The 23668-nt window shown below is 49.2% G+C and overlaps 1 protein-coding gene across 1 annotated transcript in view; it reads left to right on the top strand.

Annotated features, from left to right (window-relative positions):
* Positions 1-17020, top strand: part of ITGA11 (integrin subunit alpha 11) — a 167784-nt gene extending 150764 nt beyond the window's left edge. Inside the window, exons 26-30 of the mRNA XM_043493798.1 lie at positions 3081-3167; positions 5411-5521; positions 6914-7009; positions 10326-10439; positions 13689-17020. Of these exons, the coding sequence (XP_043349733.1) occupies positions 3081-3167; positions 5411-5521; positions 6914-7009; positions 10326-10439; positions 13689-13760 (480 nt within the window). The 3' untranslated portion in view covers positions 13761-17020. The remainder of the gene's footprint in view (positions 1-3080; positions 3168-5410; positions 5522-6913; positions 7010-10325; positions 10440-13688) is intronic.
* The last annotated feature ends 6648 nt before the right edge of the window (positions 17021-23668 follow it).

Here is a 23668-nt window from a genome sequence, read left to right as displayed (position 1 = left end):
GCCCAGACGGACTCTATCTTATCCATTGCATCGCTTCTTATTTCTTTACATTCTACCTCATCATTGATATACAATGCTACTCCACCACCTTTACTTTTATTTCTGTCTTTCCTAAACAGCACATACCCTTCAATACCTGTAGTCCAGTCATGACTACTATTCCACCATGTTTCTGTTATCCCTATAATATCTGGTTTCACTTCCTGCACCAGTAGCTGTAGTTCCTCTATTTTGTTACCTAGGCTCCTCGCATTGCTGTACAAACATCTTAATTTTTGCTATTTGGCCTCGCTCACATTTTGTACCCTATTAGGCACAGTCATTCTACAGCCAGTATTACCTATTAGACTAGTATCCACACTGCCCTCGCTCCTTATATACATTCTCCTACCCACGGCTGTATCCTTTCTTACTTCGTCTTCTTCCCTCTCAATGCTAAAATCTGGCGTGGAGATTACCTGGACATCTCCCAACCATCTCCCCCTAATTCCTAGTTTAAAGCTCTCTTTATCAGTTGTGCCAGCCTTGATCCTAGAAGTCTATTTCCTTCCCTACTCAGATGAAGTCCATCCCGAGAGAACTGTCCTCTGTCCGTGAATGCCTCCCAGTGGCCATACATCCCAAAGCCCTCCTTATAGCACCACTGCCTAAGCCATCTGTTGACAGTCATAATCTTGTCACACCTTTGTTGCCCTTCTCTAGGAACAGGAAGGATCCCACTAAAGATCACCTGAGCCTCAATTTCCTTAAGCGTCTTCCCCAGCCTAGTATAGTCTCCGTTAATACTTTCCAGCGAGAATCTAGCCGTATCATTTGTTCCCACATGAAGGATAATTAGGGGATTCTTTCCCGCTCCCTTTAGGATCCTTTTCAACCTCAGGTCTACATCCCGTATCTTAGCACCCGGAAGACAGCACACCCTTCTATTCTCAGGATCAGCTCTAGTTACAGACTTGTCTATTCTTCTCAGTAAAGAGTCCCCGATCACATAGACCTGCCTTTTCCTGGTGACAGTGCTATTCTCCAGTCTCTCCCCTGTTCCCTCTGGCTGCAAGTTCTTTCCATTCCTATTTTCCCTTATAATCCTCTTCAACCCATCCTGTATCCTCCTGGGGCTCATATTTGGTGTAGTCTCCATTGACTCTTCCGCTTTTCCTATAGAACTAGCCTCTCTTCTCTTCTTCCTTACCCTTCCACCTTCAACAAGTACCTGCTGAGCCCCTTCTTCATTTTCCAACTCTGCAAACCTGTTCCTAAGCTCTATTTCTCCTTCACTAGCCCGTCTTTTCCTCTGCCTGGTTCTGTTAGTCACATGTTTCCACTGACCACTTTCCTCACCCAGTCGCCCCTCAAAATTCCCCAGCCCTGCTTCCATCTGTGAGTCTGAGCTTTTCTCTTCAGATACCTCATGTCTTTGCTCCATCATCTGCTCAAACCCCTTCCTAAACTCAACGAGACTTTCCACCTGCATCTCCAATCCTCAGATCTTTTCCTCCATCAGCTCTATCAGACGGCATTTCATGCAGAAAAAACTCTTACCGGGTCCCCCCTCCAGGATCATGTACATACAACAGCTTCCACATCCAGTCATCCTCAATGTGTCTTCCACTACAGGAGTCACTCCCACAGCTGCCTCCGTATCTGTCATCACCTTCCCACCTAAATCCTGTTAATCTGGGAAACACAAGCCACACGAAAAAAACCACACCACCCCCAGCAAAAGCAAACCCCAAACAAGCACCACAATACAAACTCCCCTTTCAAACTCCCACTCAAACTCCCCTGTTTACAGCTCTATTTGCTAGCTCCTGTGCCGCTGCAGCTGTCTGTGGTTCTTCCGTACACTCATGAACTTCTTCCTTCCACATTCCTTTGGCTGGGAAAGTGGTAGCAAGCCACCAGTTTAATCTGCGCCTTGCAAGAACTAAACCTTCCACTAGCATTTAATGACTTCTTGCTGGTCTTGAAATGATTATGCTTTGACTGGGACATCTACTGGAACCTGAATGACCACAAAATGGTGAGAGAGTTCAGGGGCAGATCACTGGGCACCTTGTGTATAATTTTCCCTCTGCAATGGAGCATATTTCACACGCTTTCTAAGAAAAGACAGCCTTGTCTCAGAGACAGTATGCCAATGGATATTTTAGCTTCAATACCTGTTTTTGTAGTCACAGCCCTGGCACACTTGCTCTATCACACACACCAGCACATGTGGACAGACGTGGATGTCCCAATCGGCGGGAGGTATTACTGATATAGAACATATGCTCTTGGGAGGACACAAATTCATCTTCCACTTTGGGACTATACCTCCCACCGCCACCCCCGGGATGAATTTCATTAGTAGAAAAGAAAAAATATTCCATGATCCTCGACAAACCTGTGAAATTGAATTCAAAGCCACTTGTGAATCAAGCTCTCCCAAAGGGCTTACTCATAGCTGGCTCATTTCAGTGAGACTGTCTCCAGCAATGGAACAGCTCCTAGAAACAACTCTATGAACTAGACAGGGCTGAGGAGAGCTGTTAACCTTTTAATTAACCTTTTAATTAAAAATATATTAAATGTGTTAATTAAAAATGAATTGCTAGTAGTGAAAGCCACATGCTGTCCATTATAGCTTTGGTTTTAGATGCTCCTTCTTAACTTCTGATTTCAGGGCTAAACTTTCCAAGCCTGAAGGTCTGTAACATTTGGGTACCTAATGAGCTAAGAGACTTGTTCTGTGGCCATGACTGACCATGTTGTTGTTTTCAGACAGTAGCTGTCATTAGAGAATAAGTTTGTGTCCATGTTCAGATGTGAATGGATAACAGTAAAACTCTGGACTCATTGAGACAGAGCTTTTCCATGCTTTATTGCTTTCAACACGTTAGATTAGAGGAGAAGGTTTAGATCGAGAACCCAGCATTCTGTGACACTTGTCACAGACCCATCCATGAACTCTGTATAGTGGAAGAGCAAAAATAAAACTGCCCTGACTATGGAAAGCCGTGGGGTGTGTTTGTTTAGTTCCTTTGGGTCAGTTTTAACGTGAATTTCTTTATGTTTAACTGAATTTCTTTTGTCCGTTGAAGGAAAACACAATGTGTAATATCTGGGGAAACAACACTGATTACAGAAGGACACCTGCTGAAGAGGACCTTTCCCGTAACCTACAACTGGTATGTCATTTGCATCGGCTTTTGCCTGCCCTCTTGTCTGGGCTCTGTCTCCAAGGCACTCCTGCTCTGTCTTTGCGATTGATACATGTCTCCAAAGATAGCATGACCCTTGGGCTGAATGGAAGAAAGAGCAGAAGGAAGAGGGTGATCCCGTATGCACACAAGTTCTGGGGAAGGCCTCCTGGCTGTGAGAATTGTGCACTGTGTAATTGGCCAGGGTCAGTGTCTCCGTTAAGGCTAGCCATTATTCAGGAGGTCAATGTCCAGTCCACCCACAGACCTTGTCTCTCCCCTTCGGAGGCACGTGCCAAAAGCATCACACTGCTGACATCCGGGGCAGTGCTGGGCTGCTGTATCAGGTGCAGTTTGTGAAAGCCGTTTTGATGGTGAGAAAATGACTCTTTCCAGCGGTGTGTTTGGTTTTGGTTAGAGATGGGCTCAAACTGAAAACGCCAATCTGGGTCCCAAACCCCCCACTGGCCTGGAGGCTTTGGTTCAGCCAGTTGTATAAACCAGAACTGTCCACTGGCTCCATCTTGTCTTCCCCTTCACATGGGAGCTCCTCACTCTCTCCTCCTTCCAGACCCTGCACGGCTCTGACCTAGTCTACATCTCTGCTCTCAACTTTCTCCTCCTCCTCGTCAGTGCCCTTTTGTATCACTGCTCAGCTCCATGTAACCACTATGGAATTAATCCATCTCCTCCTCATCTCGCTCTGTAGGGTTTGTCCACTTAGAGAAGGGATCTTGTTTGTTCTGTATTCCGTATATTGAAGGGCAAGTTGAACCTGATCCAACCCTCCTTGAAACTGGCAACATTCCCATTCGCTTCAGTGAGAGCAGGCCCAAGGCACTTTATCAACAAATAACAAATGGTGTGTTTTGTACAGCACCTAGCACAGCAGTGTCCCGATCCTGAATGGGGCTATTACCTGCACAAAATTGTCTCTTACTCACACACTCTAAGGGCACCCACCTTTACCCAGTTCCTAAGGCTCAAGGCGTAACCTTCTGCGGGTTTGCATGATCTTTTACCAGTGAAGAAGCCTTACACGTAATACCCTTATCTTCTATTTATTAACAATTACGAAGCAGAAAACACAAGCTAAGCATACAATGCTATGCTCACCAATCCTGATCAGGCAGGTGGACTTTCCCTGTTGGCCAGGCAAGGTCATTCTTGTCTGGATTCTGGTTGCTGCATGACACGGTCGTGCAGAGGATTCTTAGCAGTTTGGATCTTAGGCTGTGTTTTGGAGGTGAGTTCTTCTTCTTCTTCTTCTTCTCCTTCTTCTTCTTCCAGGTCTTTCCCTCTTCCTTCTCTGCTGGTCTCCTTCTTGGACCCCAGTTTATATAGTGAAACTGAAATCCTGCTTAGCTATACCTTAACCAATCATTATCCTAACATTTTACTAACCAATCCTAACATAGTGTAACAAAATTCTCTAACCAATCATACCCCACCACCTTAATTAATATATTATGTAACAGACAGAAACAATCAAAGAACCAGACAGAGCTCATACAGATAAACAATAGGGAAATGGGGACCATAAAGATAAAACAATAAAGACATGAGGATTTCTCAACCACAGCTATTGATAAGTGGTTTCTTGCCAGACAGGATGTTATCAAACAAAGTTTTCTTTAACCATCTTAAGATCCGTTTCTTTTTCTGGTGATGGTGGAGGCCATTAGGATGGGGTGTCCTTCTTAACAGCTGGATATTACGTTGTTTTAATGTCTTTAGATGGAATATGAGGATGTGACTTTCTGCTTCTTAGCTAATGCCTGCTGCTCTCCTAACATGGCTGCAGACAAAGGCCTTAGGCCTTATAATATGGCTATAGGGAAAGGCCTTATCCTTACAGGGCCTTTGGGGCCTGTGGCAAGACATAGCATAAAATAATAACAATGAAACAGCAACATTCAGAGTCTGGGTCAGATTTTACCCCTCCCTCTTCCATGCACTGAATCCAAGACTGTTCAGATCCAGGATTATGGCACAAACCCAGGCTCTCAATGCTGCTGTTTGATTTCAACATTTTGGTTCTTGTTTATGACCAGAAAATATTTCCGCGTCCCTTTTTCTCCCCGAACGTGAAACGAGCCAATCAGAGCTGCAGTGTCTTTTCATTAGTATCCAGGAGATATTTCTTGAATTATGCACTATCCAGAAAGAGAAGGGAAGCCTGGCCACATGTGACGGTAACATCAGTGACAAGCAAACATCTGCTTTTTCAGAACCACAGTAACTCGGACGTCGTGTCCATTGACTGTAATGTGAAATTAGCATCCAATGAAGAAATCAGCTTTCGCTTACGTGGCAATCTGTGGCTGGAGTCGCTGAAAGCCGTAAGTACAGCAACCGGCACTGTGCCACTGCCACCACCAAACAGAAAGAGTCTCACGGCGAAGCGTTACAGGGCAAACAGATTGGTCTTCTCCCGAGCGTTCTGTCTGTCCCAGGGAACACAGGCGATTTATTCAGCTCCAATTAACCCTCCATCCTAATCTGAAATCTCCTGAGGCACCTCACCATGGAGAATGTGATACTGAGCCTTACACTGCCCGTTTCTTCTTCAGAGTGCTTTGCCATCGTTACCTAGTTAATCCAACATCTCTGTGAGGTGGGTAGAGGCTGAGGTCTCGGGGTAACCTTATGGCTGGTGTGAACTGGCCCAGCTCTATGACATTAGTAGAGATTCCCCTTCTCGCCCCAGATCTGAATTTGTCCCATGGAGACTGGGAGAGACACTGATGTCAGTAAAGCTCTACTGATCTACACCAGTGGCCGGTCTGGCCCAAGGCCACGTAGGGAGGATAAGAACTCAGAGCTAGCGCAGGGGTTACAGCCCAGTTCTTCCTGACGTTCTTCCTATACCCCACCCATCTCCACCGTTCTGTGATGCCCACTTGGGGAGGAGGAGCAGCGCTGAACAGCTAATATTCATTCCCCATGATGCAACAGGTCAAGGGAGGTGACACCAGATCTCATTTGCTTCACCTTCAGCCTAGCCGCCAGGCTCCTCAGCCTAGGGCAACTCAGACAGCCAGATTGGTCCATAGCCCAACATTATAGCCCCTCACGTTAACCGGCAGGGTCCAGCCTCACTGGGACGAGTCCAGGGGCCTGGGAACCTGTCTCGGGGAATGGGGAACCTGTCTCTTGGGGCATGTTCTGTGGGTGGCATCTAGGCAGCTGCTGAGCATTTGGACTGTGTCTGATGAACAGTACAGCAGCCTGCAGTTGGGTCAGCAATGAGCTACAGGGCCTTGCACCGTGACAACTCCAGCGGGGGCTCATAATGATCAAAAGCTGTTGCCATTTGATGGCCATTCAGTGGCCTGTATTACATGTTTGGTGGTCTCAGGCCGTATCCCAGTGAACGGTGCCCACCCCACAAGACTCACCATCGCAGGTGTTGACAATCCCCCGCTAAGACCGAACTAGCCTCTTGCCCTTAAAGGTGGCTCCTCTAGATTCTGATGGGGCACATTGGCTGGGCTGAGGACAGTTGTCCTGTCCCATGCAGAGAGCCAGGGTGTCAGTCCCCAGGGCTCTCGCCCCAGCCTCATACACTGGCACCAGCCCAGCCCTGCGCTGCATGGCACTCGTGCCACTAGCAAATGGTCCCCTTCCATTGCAGCTGCCCCTTTGGAACGTCACCTGACCTGGGCTCAGTGTTACATTCTAGGCTCACGCTGGGCCTGGTGCCGATTCTCACCATTGTTCTGTCTGTGCAGCTGAAGTTCAGGTCACTGAAGCTCACAACGAATGCAGCTCTGCAGCGACGGTTTCGCAGCCCCTTCATCTTTCGGGAAGAGGACCCCAGCCGCCAGGTGAGCTGCTTTAGCTCTTGAAAAAAGAACAGGAGGACTTGTGGCACCTTAGAGACTAACAAATTTATTTGAGCATAAGCTTTCGTGAGCTAAAACCCACTTCATCGGATGCATGCAGTGGAAAATACAGTAAGAAAATATATGTATACACATATATACACTGCATGCATCTGATGAAGTGGGTTTTAGCCCACAAAAGCTTATGCTCAAATAAATGTGTTAGTCTCTAAGGTGCCACAAGTCCTTCTCGTTGTTTTTGCTGATACAGACTAACATGGCTGCTACTCTGAAACCTTTAGCTCTTGACTATACTCCCCAATGATGGGAGCACAGATATTTGCATTAGAAGGGTGGGGATGGAGAAAGCCCTAAGGGGGGCTGGACTGTATCAGGCTACCGTGGAAAAGAAATCAGAGCAACTCCAGCCCAGCCAGGTGGTCAGGCTGGCCAGAGAGAGCTGGTGATTCAGAATAAGGCGGATTCGGGTGCCACCTTTCCCTACCCCTCAACCTTGGAAACCGACGGGACTCTCAGCTACCGGGATGAAATCAGGGGAAGCTGCAGCCAGAGCTGCCACAGCCCCGGAGCTGAGACTGGCCATTGATTTCACAGTGCCCAGGGCAGACTGCCAGAGTTTCCCCATCCCCCAGATCAGCAGAGGAGGAAGCTAGGGGAGAGGCGAGTTACATACCCTCCCTACCCCGGCGATTGGAGAAAGGGGAGAATTAAGGTCTGTGAAAGACCCTCAGGTGCTCAGAGTGTCGTACAAAACAGACTAGAAAAGAAAAGAACATTGCAGCCAGAGCTGAGTCCAGTGTATCTGCCGGAATCCCTGGTTTATTTAGCCACTTATAGGCTGCACATGCCTTTTTATAGGTATTTTCTTTGCTTTTGTCAATTTGCGCTTGAGCTGACATTTTTCAGGCACTTTGCGAATGGCTTTTGCCGGAACCAACTCCCCTCCACTCAGCTCTCTGGGCAGCAGGGCAGGCTGAGGAATCTCTGGTTGTTTCACCCTTGCAGCCGGTTTCTCTGAGTTATTTGGCCATACCCACATTTCCGTGGAGTCCAAATGCACCGGTGTCTCTAGGACACAGCAGCTGGTGGCACAAAACAATAATGCCAAGGGGCAAAACTGGATCAAGTGCCCTGCCCCAGAAGACCGGCAGAGGGGAAACGACATGGCCAGCAACGGCAGGGATCAGTTCACGCGTGACACCGCATGGGTCCATCTACTCTGCAGTTAGCGATGTGATTGCAGCGCGGGCTGGCTGTTCGAGACCGCCCGGATCCCTGGGCATACACGCGCATGGCTGCCGTGTTGTCACTGCTGGTTTTAGCCATGCTCGCTAGAGTAAAGCTGTCATGGGTATGCTGGCCACAGCTGCCGTCACCCCTTTATTGGCAGCGTAAATGTACCCTCAGAGATGGGGGGTGGGACAGAAGACTGCACATAATCCAGGCGAAACCACTTGAAGCCACTGACACATGCAGTGTGTCCTAAAAGTGGCCCATCAGGGACTCCGGTGGGTCTCTTCCGAAAGGCAGCTCCACAGATAAGCACCCTTGGTGGAGGATGCCCGGTCCCCAGCCTGGGACTGCCAGGCAGGGCAGAGGGCCCAGAGCGATGAGCAGAGGAAGCGGGGCAATGAAGTGGCCTCCAGAGAGACCTTTCTGTTAAAAGCGGCTTTACCCAAACAGCCGTTGTGGGGCGGCTGGTTCATATTGGCTGAACTGCGTCTCCGGGGCTGAACGGCTGGAGAGTGTGGGAATTCCCTGATCACTAGGCTTCAGCCGGCTTTGGATCAGCCCCACAGTTCCAGCAGCAGACGCCAGGCTGCAGTCCCCTGGCAAGGGAAGGTCTGCCTAGAGCAGGGACATTGCTGTGCAAGCTGCCCGTGCTCCCTGCTCCCACCAGGCCCAGAGCCCCGGCAGGGCTGGTTGGGAGGCTCCGTGCCAGGCTCCCAGGAGATGGAATCACTCAGCGTCTCCTTGGCAGGAACAGGCAGTGGGGCTGGATGATCCACGCCAGTCACTGGGGGTCCGTGCGCTCTGTCAGCCTTCAGAGCTGCCCTCCCCCAGCGGTTGGCGGCAGCAGCATTGCCATGTGCCTGCCCACGGGGAAAACTCCAGTGTGGCCAACTCTCATGATTTCATTGCAACTCTTGCAGCATTTGGCGTTTTTCTTAAACCTCCAGCTCCCGGAGTCCTGTGATTCCGTGAGAATCTCAGGCTGTCATTGAGCAAAACCAAGTAGGTGTCAAGCCCTCATGGTCGCCGAGCAAAGCTTAAAAATGTGGCCAAAAGGGACATGTTCATCCGGCGCTGGAGCATTTTCACACGTGAGCCCTTGCCCCGTGGGGTTTGTGTGCAGACGTGTCTGAGGCAGAGGCAGACAAGCCAGGCTCCTGCTCCCACTAGGTCACCGCATTCCCCGCTGGGCCCAGAGAGAATGGAGCGCTGCTGCCCTCTGCTGGCTGCAGGCTTCATCTTCTAGCCAATAGCCCGGCCAGCCAGCCTGGGCTGCCACAGGCCCTGCAAAGGGATTAGAGAGATGTCTGTCCATCGCAGGAAACTCCATTGTTAGCCTGAGCCTCGCTGCCTACAGACACCCACATTCTAACACCGGCAGCCAAGTGACAGCAAGAAATGTTCAATCGTTCTTTAAAATCTAAGGCAGGTGAAAAAACTGTGTTTTATTGAATTCCGTTTCAGGCCCTGCCTGCAGCCCCCGTGTCCCGCTGAGTACCATAGTCCCCTTTCAATAGGGCTCTACGTAGGGCAGATACAGCCTGACAGAGCCGTGTGCCTGTTCCCAAGCCTGAGCCCCTGGGATCCTGTTACCTCCTAACTGCTGCCTCGAAAGGGGTGGTTTGATGTGCAGGTGCAGTTGGATTTGAGATGAAGGCCTCGTCTACCGTGGGGATCCCAGCTGTCTGCACCCACCCGCAAGAGTGGCTGCACCAATGCAAAGCCCTGGTCCACAGGCAAAGCTGCAGTGTGCACCAGTGAACTGGACGGTGCAAGTTCTGGCTCTAGGCTAGGGGCTGGCACCAGTAAGCTACTCTGCCGGCTGAAATCAGGGCATGTGTCAGGCACAGAGAAGGCGTAAAAGTGGCATGCAGGGGGCAGAATGGGGGGTGGAGGGAAGCACTCTGCAAACCCAAGCACATTCGTCTCATGCAGCTCCCGCCTCAGCAGCCCCCACCAGCCTCCGGGGAGGATTCCGCAGGGTGTCGCCTGGCCACAGGCAGGGCTGTCGAAGTGCTCAGCATTGGTGGGGACGAAAGGGATTCTGATCCTATTCCTATTGCAGATAACGTTTGAAATCTCCAAGCAAGAGGAGTCCCAGATCCCGATCTGGATCATCCTAGGCAGCACGCTAGGAGGGCTCCTGCTTCTCGCGCTCCTTGTCCTGGCTCTGTGGAAGGTAAGGCTGGTCCCCACAGCAGAGCTCATTTTCCAGCCAGCACTCGGGGCACACACGCCTCGCGCGGTCGGGACGACTGACGCCATTTCCCTGCACTGTCATTATTCCTTTGACATCGACCCATCGACATTAAGGCCAGAAGGGACCATTGTGACCTCTGACCTCTAGCATGACAGATCATAGAACTTCACCCACCTCCCGCCTCCTTCTTCCCCTTGATTCCGTTTCCTTTGGTGAAGTTGCTGTAGCCTCTTCCTTCTCCCCAGAGCCAGAACCCAGCCCCACCCCACACCCTCAGGCTTTGTGCATCCCCCTGCACAGCACACTTGGGTTTGATAACTCAGGGCTATAAACTAAAACACCCTCCGCTGGAAGTCAAGGGACTCCTCCAGGAGGGACAAGCCTCAGATCCAACTTGAGTTCCCAATATGACCCCAAACCGCCAACCAGCCTGCAACCCACGCTGCTCGGGTGGCTTGGAAATGGTCACAGTCAGGCTCAATGCCCAATGCCCTGGAAGGGAGACGAGGAAGCCCACAGTGCTCTCCACACCACTTCCTTGTCCCCTTTCTTTCCTGTTTGTGGTGAAGGCGAAGAGAACAGCCCACTCCTTAGCCCAGCTTTAGCCTCACCTCTGGGCACAGATTGGGTTCCTCACCTCCAACTTGAGCTTCTGGGGCTGGGAGCAGGGCCATGCAGCACCCCAGGGGAGCAGGCTGAACAGCGAAGTTAGAGGGACAGGGTCATGCTGAATGCCAGTGCTGTGTAAAGAGAGAGGAGCAGAGAGGCTGGTCCCTGGCTGCCAGGGATTTGATCTGACAAACATCATCAAACTGAGTGGCCAAATTGCAAGCAATGCAAAAGGCAGCACTGGCAGGGTGTGAGACCGAAACCCCCTGGGGGTCAGTGCCAGCTTTGCTTACAGCTGTGCAGACTGTTAAATACCCCCAGGCATAACGAATTGTACAGGGAAACGCACTGGCCATTGGTCACTGGGAAGACAAAGGTCCCCTCGCCGGGCATACCCAAGAAACTGATCACATGGGATACTCTGGGGAAAGGGGACAAAGGCCCAAGGTCCCTGGTGTTGTGCCCTGGAGATGAAGTCCCTTCCTGAGCCCGTGTTTAGGGATGGGTTTAACCTTGTCTTCTCAGAGCTTGCATTGTACATTGCAATTGCTCTTCCCAGCAAATCTTTGATAACCCTACACCAAGTTTTGTCCACAACTAGGGCATGACTGAATAGATTGCACTTCCCGAGAGGGCCCCTTCTCAGGCAGGTAAGATTGCTGGTTAAACAGATGGGGTGCGGGCAGGCAGGTTTTGCTGCTCATTGTCAAGCTCGAGTGGGAGGTTGGGGAAGGCAGAGTACAGCCAGCCAAGGCTGCCCTGTCTTTGCTCCAATTTTCTGAATATGTCAAAAATCCTGCTCCCATAAGTCTATGGCAAGACTGCCATTTATTGTAATGGGACCAGGATTTGCCCTGTATGGAACAGGGGACCCTGGCATTTACAGTTTACATGTAACCATTTCAAAAGAGCAGTAATTTGGGTTTGTGGCTCGACCCATGAAAAGGCTCGACACCCAACGCCACATCCTGGGAGCTCTTGCCCTTTGAGCACCGACAGCGTGCATTATTGAGTTGTCTGAAAATCTTTGAATGCTTGAGGTGCTTCTTTCCCCCCCCCCCCGGAGTACAAACCAGGGTTCACAGCAGCAGTGAATAAAGGGAGATTCCTTTTTTGAAAGCTTCAGATAAATCCTACAAGAATTTCTCACTCTAAAACAGTGATACTCCAACGGAGGCTCGGGAGCCGCAGGTGGCTCTTTAATGTGTCTTCTGCGGCTCTTTGCAACACATGATATTAAAACACTGTGACTTAATTATTAAGCAATCAGGAAGCTTTTACTGTGTTATTAATCAATTGTAGACAACTTGATCATCATTTTGCTGTGAGAATAATCTATACAGTAAAAGCTGCATTATCCGCACTTCAACCGGAAAGCTCTATTAACCAGCATTTCTGATATCGCCCACTACAAAGCTTCAGTCTAGTAACCGGGACTAGTCCACTGCCCAGGAGGTTGTGCAATTGCACATTCTTCACTCTACTTTTATGCAAAAGAGTCAGAAGACAAGCAAACTGATATCAGGGATTTATTCAAAAAAGCAGCTTTCAGGGTGTTTCATAGGGTCATTACAGATTCAGCCCAATCTCCTACACCTTCTACATCTACAATGATAATTGATGTTGATAATGATGACCCTGAGGCACTGCAAGATCCTGAAGTGCCTTCTGAATCATCAAAGATTCAATTATGTTCAGTATAGTTTTAGTGTTGTGTATTTTTAGTGAACTGGGTGTACGCCATGCAGCCCATGGTGATATGTAGTGTCCTAAAATAACCTACTGTATAGAAAACTTTACTTGTATACACCTAAGTGCTTCAAGAAACCAACCACTCTGCAGTGCAGTACTACTACTGGATTGGTGAATACCTGTATACCGTACTGGATTTTATACTTTATTCATTTGATTGTATTCTAATTCTTTGAAAATTGATAGTCCATTGGTAAAGTATAACTCTCAGTTAACCGCAATATTTGATTAATTGGCAGCCCTTATTCTCCCAACATGCCAATAACAACACTTTTCCTGTATATATTAAATGAACCAGTGAATTCACACTCCTGTGGCTCTTTTGGGTAATGTGGATCACTAATTTGGCTCCTGAATTACTGAGGTCTGGGTATCACTGCTCTAAAGGAACAGGAACCCTCAGGTTTTGTAAAAAGCACATTTACTGATCAACTAACACATTAAAACCAAATGATGAAAAACTAAAACTCTCTGCCATGAGTGCAAGGGACTAGATGACCTCTCGATGCCCCTTCCAGTCCTGCCATTCTGTGTTCTACTCTCTGCCATTGATACTTCTGGCATTTCAGTCACCTTGGCAGATGAATCAGTTTCACTTCTTGCTTTTCAAACACCAACAGGTACTGCAATGTTTCAAGGAAATTTAAATGCGAGCCATTTGAAAAGTTTTTTGCTGAATTTTTCTTTAATGTCAAACACATTTTTGTCAAAATAAAATTTTCCAAACCCTTTTTATTGTCAAAAAATGTAAATGTGGGCCCTTCACTGCCTGACAATATCCCTTTAAAAGAAACGCACTTCAACATAAGCAGCTGAAGTAATGGTGGGGTTGTGGGGTTTTTTTTGTCTTTTCTTTAATTCCTACAGCTTGGATTTTTTAAAAGTGCCAGTCGCAAGAGAGATACGGAACAGGAGCAGAATGCCAAAGTATTCGAATGAGGCTTCCCCAGCGAGAGCCTGTGAAGCTCATCTATCTATCAACGTGTTCATATTAATTTACAGCTTACGGAGTATATGTTTGTCTTGATGCCGAGGGATGTGGGTGTGGAACTCCGTTTGCATCGAGATGAGAATACACCCCTTTGTGTGACATTATCTAAATAAAACCCATTTGGTGGCTATATGCCACAGGAGCACAAGCATCAAAAGGTACTTCAAACTGGTTTTAAATAGCTCTGTTCTGCCTAGCTACAGGGAGCTATGCATATCTGAGAGAGAGAGAGAGAGAGCTAAGAGCAATAACAGAATAGGGGTGATTCATTTTTTTATGCTGGGGATTGCAAGTTTAATGACATGCTACAGATCTAAGAAACAAGCAAGTCAGAGTAATTGTGAGAGCTGTGAGATTAGGGTGAAATCTCAGGAGATTTACAGTAGCTAATTTTCATGTATAAAATCCCACTGATTAATTGCACCTCCTGTTCTTGAACTTCTTAATCTGCATTACGGATGGGATTTGAGAGACGTTCTAGCTAAAAGACTTAGAAAGTCCAGTTCCCAACTGTTAAACTGTAGCAACAGTAAACTTGCATTTATTCTTTGTTCATTTAAATGGCCTCGCACACTGTGGGTAGTGTGTGTTCAAAATGTAGCATTCAAAAATATTTTGAGGGAATGGATCTTGTGCAGAGCACTCTTTTGCTGCTGCTAAACACTACTTTTGAGATACCTCATATTAAAGGTTAACATTTGGATTATTCAGACTAGGCGGACTTGTCGGTAAAATGCCACATGTGAATTCCCCACGTGCATGATTTGCCTGAGGAAATAAGATTTCTCCAGTGAGGAAGAAAGAGACTAAAAATCCTATCCAAATAGTAAACAGATACATTGAACAATTTACACATTTGTTAAATTCATTTTGTGCATCAAAATTGAATGATGCAGGGTTCAGTGGAGCTGCCACTGAAGCGAAGCGGAGCTGGCTCAGGCCATTATAAAGCCACAGATCCCCAAGTGTTTTACATTTTCTGAGTGGAGCAGTTTAATGGAGAGATTTTAATTTGCTTTCTTTTTAATGCACTGAAAACAGTTAATAGCAAATTAAAGCACCTTAATGCAAAACTTCAGTGTCCAGCTGTATATACTTATTCTGAAAATATTTACCTGTTTAAACACAAAAAAACATCAAAAAACCAGTTTGAAGTGTTTTCTACAAACTGTGCAATTTCAAAGAGTATACATGCAACAGGAATCAGAATGTGTATTATAATTGTATATACTTTGTGTAATGCCGAGATGATCAGTGCTGTTTGACAAAAATCTTTTCTTTTGCATAATATAATTATTTATGCTAATATTAACTTTATGATTGAAAAGAAAGAAAGCAGATGCCCACCCGATGTGTAATAAAGTCTGTTAAATACTGTTTCAGTATTTTTTAAGGTTTAAAAATTCATAGTTTCAACTACCATTCTGTGCTAAACCATTTTCACCAATTATCATCTAGAATTGGATTGAATTGTTCACGTGCCTTTAGAATAGAGCAGAAGGAGGGATTATGATTATACTATTTCTGCCTTTATTTATTTTGACAATAAATATATTTTCCAGAATGACTATATAGAAGCCTTCTTTGAAAGGGACACTGTCAGGTTGAAAAAACTAAATGCTTATGCTTGCAGCATGAGTAGGGTGACCAGATGTCCCGCTTTTAAAGGGACCGTCCCGTTTTGGGGACTTTTTCTTATATAGTCGTCTATTAGGCCCCCCCCCGCCCGGTCTCATTTTTTCATAGTTGCTATCTGGTCACCCTAAGCATGAGTATCCCATTGTGGGCCCATCCATACACATGTTGCAGGATCAGATCCTTTGGGCCTTATCGTGTTAACACTTTAGATTATTTAAACTGAAAAACAAATCTAATTGACTTTTCTCTGTTTCTGCTTTTCGCATTTCTCAGCTTGAGCAAGGGAAAGTCTAGTCAGTTTCATTATTTCTAGTCAATTTTACTTTCATGTTCTCTTGCACTAGCCCAAGCCTGTAATGGGGATGCAACTGCTTCAGGGAGTTATTTATTTATGTCTGTTTCCACTGGCGATTTTAAACAAAGAATGGGACTAGCTATGTTAGTTTTAGGCTTTGTGAATGATTAGCATGGGGGTGCCTGTTTTACAAAACTGAATGGAGATTTTTGACCTGATATTGTCCCTTTAATTCAATATTATAATGAGAGCAGCAAATGTTTCCCATCACAAGAGTGCATTTTCTTATTGAGCTGCCTCAACTAAAATATTGGCCATTGTACATAGTTTCTTTTTCCCCTTCTATGAGTAACCAATTTTCAGAAATCTTACAAAATAATCTTGTTGAAAGTATTTAAGTGGAAGGCTGCTTAAAGAACATTGGAGTCATCAATTCATCCTCACATGACCTCTCTCTTCGACCAACATCAAAACCAACAAAACAACCAACCCCAACAAGAGCAACAAACAAACAAACAAACAAACAAACCACCACACATTGTTCAGTAGCTTGTTCATTTCAGATGTTGGTGATGAGAAAATTAATTTTCTTCTTCAAATCCAAAACTTTAGCTTATCATAAGCATTTCCCCCGTATTTTAAATAACTTTAATCTACACGAAATAGAAAATACCTCAAGGTCAAAATTCACTGGGGCCTGATTTTGCACCATTGAAGTCAATTGGCACTTTGCCACTTCGTTCGGTGGGCACAGAATAAGACCAATAGTGAATAAGCAACAGTGTAAATACCCAGTATTGCTGTAGGTTGGGGTCTTTCCACTGACAACCAAACGGATGAAACGTAGCGACTTCGTATTGATTCTGTTCCTTAAAACAAAAGAAAATGATCGTCCGATCAATTCTTGCGTATACTATACTAATAATGGAAAAATAAAAGCTTTTCTCATGTATTCCACCAGTCTCATAAAGAACAAAAAGAAGCGCTACCATCTTCTTTGGGACTGCAAGATGTCTGGCCAGTGCCTCATTCTAACGAGATGCATCTGAAGTTCACATTGCTCATGTATATAGGAAAAGTTCCGCTGGCAAATGCTAGTTACATGGTTAGCAAGTTTCCAGTTTGACAGACATGCTTTGCCAAAACTTGCCACTGCTGTAAAATATGCAAACAACGTGCTTGTACACAGGGTATGTAAATATGCTTTGAAATGTGCAGCTCTACTTTGTAACACTGAACTGCTGGGAAATACAATTTGAAGATTTGTGTACATGGTCTTAATGTTCAGCTTTGACTATTTATTTTTCCACATTTTCTTCTGTCGTGGTGCTGCTGAAATCAACTCAGCAAGGATTGGGCTGTCCCTGCAATATTAGCAAATAGAATTTGGTTTCGCGCCGCACCTTTCATTCTCAAGGTGTCTCAGAGGCGCATGGAATGAAGTTACTGTTCAGAGACCAGTGGTGGAGACAAGCATAGTGGCCATGATGAATGAAGCAACAGCTCATAACCTTTGTACGCCAAGGCCCCAGTTCTCTGGTCTGTTCGAGCAGGAACACAGAAGGGGCGTCTAAAGGGCTTGGTTGTTTTTTTGCATTGTCCTCAGGATACGTTAGAGCAGCCTTAATGCTGCTCTAACCTATTTTTGACTGTAGAGGCACCCATGGGGCTGTTGCATCAGCTCAGAGTACCTAGAGCACAATGCCGTTCCAGCAATGCACCTTGCCAAGAAAGCCCTTTGCTAACAGAGGCGATCTGCTGCTCTTATGGCCTTTTTAAGCTCTTGGAGCAGCATGAATGGGCTAGAGGGCAAGTGCATAGGTCCCTTGCAGCCTGTTTTACAAAGGGTTAGGAATGTTGGACAAGATTAGAGGGACCCATGCCAAAAAAGTGTAGCCCCAGCTCCAAACTGACGCCCTCTTTTCTGTTTAATTCTACGTGCCTTTTTGTTTGGTTAAGAACATTAAAAACAGCCATACAGGGTCAGACCAATGGTCCATCTAGCCCAGTGTCTTGTCTGCCGACAGTAGTCATTGGGTGACTCTTGGTTCTTGTGTTGTGTGAAGGAGTAAATAACACTTCCTTATCCACTTTCTCAATGCCAGATGGTTATTTAAAGCTGCTGCACACCAAGGTCACCGTTAGCTTTTCTCTTAAAACCCAAGCCAGCAAATGCTAAAGCTTAATCGAAATGCACACTGCAGCCCAGCGGTAGTAAGCAGCAGTCTGTCGAAGAGGTGATGTCAGGCTTTTCCAGCACAGCTGACCCCCCGCACCCTTTGCTGCCTGGCTATTGTGCCCACTTTGGTTCTGACTCTCCAGCACCTAGCTGGGCATGTGCCAGGTGAACCCAGACAACTAGTCTCATGTTCATAGGCAATGCAGGCTGCCCTAGCAGGCCTTTCTGTGTCTTCTCCTACACTGTGCTGGTGTGTCTGGAACCCAGCCAGGCCTTAGCAAGCTGGCTTGTAGCTCCATTATATGAGAGTTTTACACCTACATTCAGTGTGCATGGAGCACCTTTGCTGCTGGAGCTCTCCGGAGGCAGAAGATCATAGTGCCTGGGGGAAGGGAACAAATGCCTCCCTGCCACCAACCCCCCCAAGAGGGGGCCCGTCTGCTTTCTAGGGATCGCCAGCCAACAAATGACCTGCAATCTGCTGTTCGAGAGAGCAGGGACCGGAACCTGCTTCTCCCCAGAGACTGCCCTAACCACAGCCCACAGGGTCATTCTCCGGCTCTCTCTGGCCCAAGGACTGCTCCATCTTGCCTGGAAAGGGGAACAGCCTCACCAGGAGAGCTGCCCCTCCCACCTCCCCATAGCCACAGTTAGGACACTCAACAGGGGCCAGTCCCTGCATCAAATCAGGCAGCATGGAGATTCGAACATGGAGCGGCCACATCCTGGGTGTGCGCACGAACCGGGGAGATGGGGGCACCACCTATACCCCAGCCCTAGGCATACTTTCTTTGAGTACTGGGGCTTAGGTGATGCCCTGCTCTGGGTGCTGGCTGGTGTGCATCCTATTCTTTGGCTCCTGCCTCGCCCCGTGTAGTCCATAGGGAGCCTGGGCCCCCCCCCCGCATTGCAGCCCTGTGTCTGAGGCCCCTTTGTGGACCTACCCAAGCGGACGTTGCACGCGGCACTGTTACAGCGCTGTGCAGCCAGGGCACGGGCACCAAGTTGCTTCTTTCCAGGTGGGTGCCCCACCCCTGCTCCGCTCCAAGACCCTGCCCCCCACTGCGCCCCCAGCCCCTAAGGCCCTCCTCCACTCCCCCGCTTCCCGCCCCACTCTGCCCCCTCCTTCCCCAACCTAGCGCCTTCCACCTGCTTCCGAACAGCTGCTTGGCGGGTGGCTGGTGGGTACCACACCCAGCTACATACCGGGGCCAGCAGCAACCAGGGCAGCTGAACTGGGGCTGCCGAGAGCAGCGCAAGCCAAGTGGGTTTCAGAAACACCTGCTTCCAGGAGGCAAGGAAGTTAGTCTGCAGTCACTGTGGTGGCTAACCAGACTGCCTGGCCAACACAGTTATCACATAAACACTCAGTTAGCCCGATGCCATTCCAGCCTGTCCGATGGCCTGACACCTGTGCTCCCACTGGGCACCAGCGCCCTGCCTCTCGTGCGGGAAGACCAGTACTAACCCTTTGCTAGGCCAGGCCACATGTGTCGCACAATCATGGCAGTGCCACTTCACGCACATCAGCTTTTAGGCTTGCTACTTGATGTAAATATGTTCAGGGCAGTGACTGGGGTGCCATGCTTGGGTGGTCAGATGCCTGGAGGTTTCCGCACATGATTTAAGTGACGATTACACCTTAATTCCTGGAGCACCCACCCCCACTCCAGGGCAATCCTGGAGGGTTGGCAACCCTGCCGGGGGAGGGGAATGCAAGGTCATTTAAACACAAAAATCAGGGCCTTGCAGTGGGTTCTTTTGTAAGCAAGAACTTTAGCCCACTGCTAAAACTAAGCCCTTGGGGCTGGGGCAGTGGTTTCCAAATTTGATCGGCAGCTTGTGCAGGGTAAGCCCCTGGTAGGCCACGAGATGCTTTCTTTACCTGAGCGTCCGCAGGTACGGCCGCTTGCAGCTCCCAGTGGCTGCAGTTTGCCGGGCGCGGCCAATGGAAGCTGCAGGAAGCGGTGCAGGCAGGGCCACCATGTCCCGCAGTTCCTGTTGGATGGGAACGGTGAACGGCGGCCACTGGGATCGGCTGTACCTGCGGACTCGCGGATAAACAAAGCCTTTCGCGGCCTACCAGGGGCTTACCCTGCACAAGCTGTGAACCAAGTTTGGGAACCCCTGGGCTGCAGGGAAACATGACTGTCCATGTGAGCCCTGTGCTGGTGATCTAGGTTCACTGGCATAGCTGAGCACCTGCCACCAGCGCATCGCCTAACACAAGGCCAGGCTCAAGGCATGGGCATGTGCTGGGGCCTCTTTGATCATTATTAAACGACCAAACACACAGCTCCCACATAGTTACTTCCGAAGTACTGGCTCCTTGGGGCAAATGCTGCGTCAACTTGTAACCCAAGCCAGCATTAACTAACGGCCCACAAAAGTAACACAGCCGCTGGCCCCTGCAGACCTCCAGCACCTGTGTAATCTGGCGCACGTAATGACGCTGGCGTGAGGGCTAGCTCGCTGTGACCCCCAAACCAGAGGTAGGCACTGCCAGGCACAGCCACAGCCACTGGTCCCCACCCTGAAACAGGTTGCTGCAGCTGCTGGGCGCTAATGAAGCAGGGTAACGTGTCACTGTACAGCAAACCTAAAGCAAGGGTTACGAGCCTTGGGAAAAACCCCCGTGTGTGCGTGCGTGCACTACTGCAGTGTGCCATAACGTCTGGCAGCGGGCCAGTGGCCACATGGACCCTGAGCCTGGCCAGCACAGCCAGCCTTACGCCAAACATGGGTGGCACATGGGCAGCTTGACCCCCCCCCGAGCCCCAGCTGCCCTGAACCAAGGCCACCGCCCGGCCTGCTCCTGTCACCCTGGCTGCCCCGACCCCTGGGCCAGTCCAAGCTGTCCCAGGTCCTGGACCCGACCCCCACATGCGGCTCCATCCCAGCCCTGGGCTCCCGCCAGCTTCAGGAAAGCGGGGCGGGGGGAGGGGGAGGAAAGGGCAGGGACCATAGCCTTGGTTAGGGGAGGCTTAGCCTGCCCTGGCCTTTGAGACCCCGCCCCCCCCGCCCCTGCAAACATAGCCGCTTGTCACACCATCCGCAGAGGCACATCACCTTCGTCACATGGGGTGGGTTGTTTTTTTTTTAATTTGCAAGCCTGCCCAGTTGGCATGCGGAACAAGCTGTTGCATTTAATCATTGCCACGAACCAACAGGCCGGAGGGTGGCAAGATGTTAGCAACTGACTAACAGCCAACTAGGGCAGGGCGCCACACTGTTCCCCACCCACGCGCCTCTCCCCTGCCTCGGGGCTAAATTTGTAATCCAAGCAGAGAAAATGGTTCCCATTTGTAACACAGGTTTCAGAGTAGCAGCCGTGTTAGTCTGTATTCGCAAAAAGAAAAGGAGTACTTGTGGCACCTTAGAGACTAACAAATTTATTAGAGCATAAGCTTTCGTGAGCTACAGCTCACTTCATCGGATGCATTTGGTGGAAAAATCAATGGTGTTTTTTTTCCACCAAATGCATCCGATGAAGTGAGCTGTAGCTCACGAAAGCTTATGCTCTAATAAATTTGTTAGTCACTAAGGTGCCACAAGTACTCCTTTTCTATTTGTAACACAGACACTCACCATGTGTCATCACTGGGCTGCATGGAGGTGGAAAAAAAAACCCTACAGGCCTAGGGTTTGTCTTCACAGGGCCTTGGCTACACTGCACTTACACCCCCACCATTGGCCTGTGCCGGCTGGCACAAGGGGGCTCTTTGCTTGTAGTGTAGCCATTCACTCAGGCTGAGCTCCGGGACCCCTTGGGGCACAGCAGAGGTTGGGTTGGTGGCACACTGTAGCGTGGTAGGTTTGTGAACTAATTTGCCCTTAGCGTGTCTGAGACTGGGTGGGGAGCCCGCACGGCTGTAACCTGCCAGCTTACACCCTAGTAGACCGGGGTTAGAGCTGCACCTTTTACAACAAGCGCCTCCCCCCCCCCCCCAGGAAGTCACTAAAACTAGCCCGACACCAGCCTGGCACCGTACCACCACGCAGCCAGCTGCAGTAGAGCGAGGGGCAGGCAGGCCCTGCAGTCACTGGGTCCTCGCTGGTGCTCCTGGGCACAGCGGGCCAAGCGCTGGCCATCAGCGCATTGCAGAGGGGCTCAGTGCACCAGAGGCGATGCGACTGCAGGGCGGCAGGGCTGGTTCAAGTGCGTAGCCTGAGCCCTCCTTCAAGGACACAGCAATGTGCTGGGCAGCCCCGCTCACATGCCTGACCAGGGGTGGCCAACCCGGGCCTCCGGAGCCACATGCGGCTCTTCAGAGTTAATATGTGGCTCCTTGAAGCAGCACCGACTCCAGGGCTGGAGCTACAGCTACAAACTTTCCAATGTGCTGGAGGGGGGAAGGGCTCTCTGCTCAACCCCTGGCTCTGCCCCAGGCTCTGCCCCCCCCCCCCCGGAGCCTGCCATGCCCTCGCTCCTCCTCCCCAGAGCCTCCTGCACGAAACAGCTGATCGGGAGGTGCAGCGAGGGGCTGTCGGGGGGTGGGAGGCACTGGGACCTGGGGCGGGGGAAGCTGATGGGGGCTGCTGACATTACTGTGGCTCTTTGGTAATGTACATTGGTAAATTCTTGCTCCTTCTCAGGCTCAGGTTGGCCACCCCTGTGCTAGGTGCACCAGAACGTCTGGGGATCGGGAAATCATTCCTACCCGCCCCCGCTTCCTTGGCCAGCAACACCCCATCCTTGGCAGCATCCCAGCGCTGGGGTAGGAGGGAGGCAGATGTGCTGCTTCGCCCTGTTCCAGCCCCGTTACAGCATTTGCCCCTTGTTCCCAGCACAAAGTCCCCCTTCGCGTCTCTCTGCACTGTAATCTTGTCCTCATCTCCTTCCCTCCCAGTTCAACTTGCGCCCCCCTTCTTCCTCATCCTCTGGAGCTTCGTTCTCTCTCCCTCCCCCCGGGCATGGGGGTGCAGTCGCTCCTCCCACTGCTGTGCCCCTTCTGCAACGCTTCCCAGAGACTCCCCTGAGAGCAGCAAACTGGGCTTGGGTGACTGCAGGAGACACAGCAGCACATGGAGGGCCTGGCCTGGCCAGGCCACCAGCTTCCCTAGCATTTGGTGGAAAGCAAAACAAAGGAACTATCCCGTCTCCTAGCCCTCCCAGTGGGAACGGCCCACGCAAAGGAAATAAAACACCCCTAAAATGCTGTGGTGGAGGGTGTCACTGAATGAGAGTGATTTTTAACTAAGCCGGGCCGGGAAGGTGGGCGCTCAGCCCTGCAGGAGCTGGGGAAGGCATGGCTGGATTCTGGGTATCAGATCTACACCCAGCTTTGTAGTCAGTGTCAGCCACAGCCCGGTGGTAAGAGCTTCTTCATGCTCTCTTCAAGGGCAGCAACTAAAAGGCAGTGTTAACCCATGAGAGAAAAGCTATGAACATAGGCCCCACTTCTACAGTCTGCAGCAGCATGCAGCTGACTCCCCGCTCAGGACCTTCCTCACCTAATAGCTGTAATGTGTTCTGGTGCCTGAAGAGGTGCTAGGTAAATGTAAAGGGCACAGGATCAGACACAATAGGAACTATTGAAACAACGAGCCGAAACTGGTGATCCAAAATTTTATGTTTCCTAAGAACAAAATGCATTCTTTATTAAAAAATTCCTATTCCTATTCCCCAATAACTTTTCCTGAGCTATCACTCCTTAAAAAGGAACATAAAACAAAATGGCCTTATCCACCAACACTAGAAATGTAAATTATAAGGACCTGAAATGTGATAAATGTGAGTCACA

The sequence above is a fragment of the Dermochelys coriacea genome, chromosome 10 (assembly GCF_009764565.3).
Source record: "Dermochelys coriacea isolate rDerCor1 chromosome 10, rDerCor1.pri.v4, whole genome shotgun sequence".
NCBI lineage: Eukaryota > Metazoa > Chordata > Testudines > Dermochelyidae > Dermochelys > Dermochelys coriacea.
Note: the sequence above shows the minus strand (reverse complement) of the source record. Positions and strands in the feature narration are given on the sequence as shown.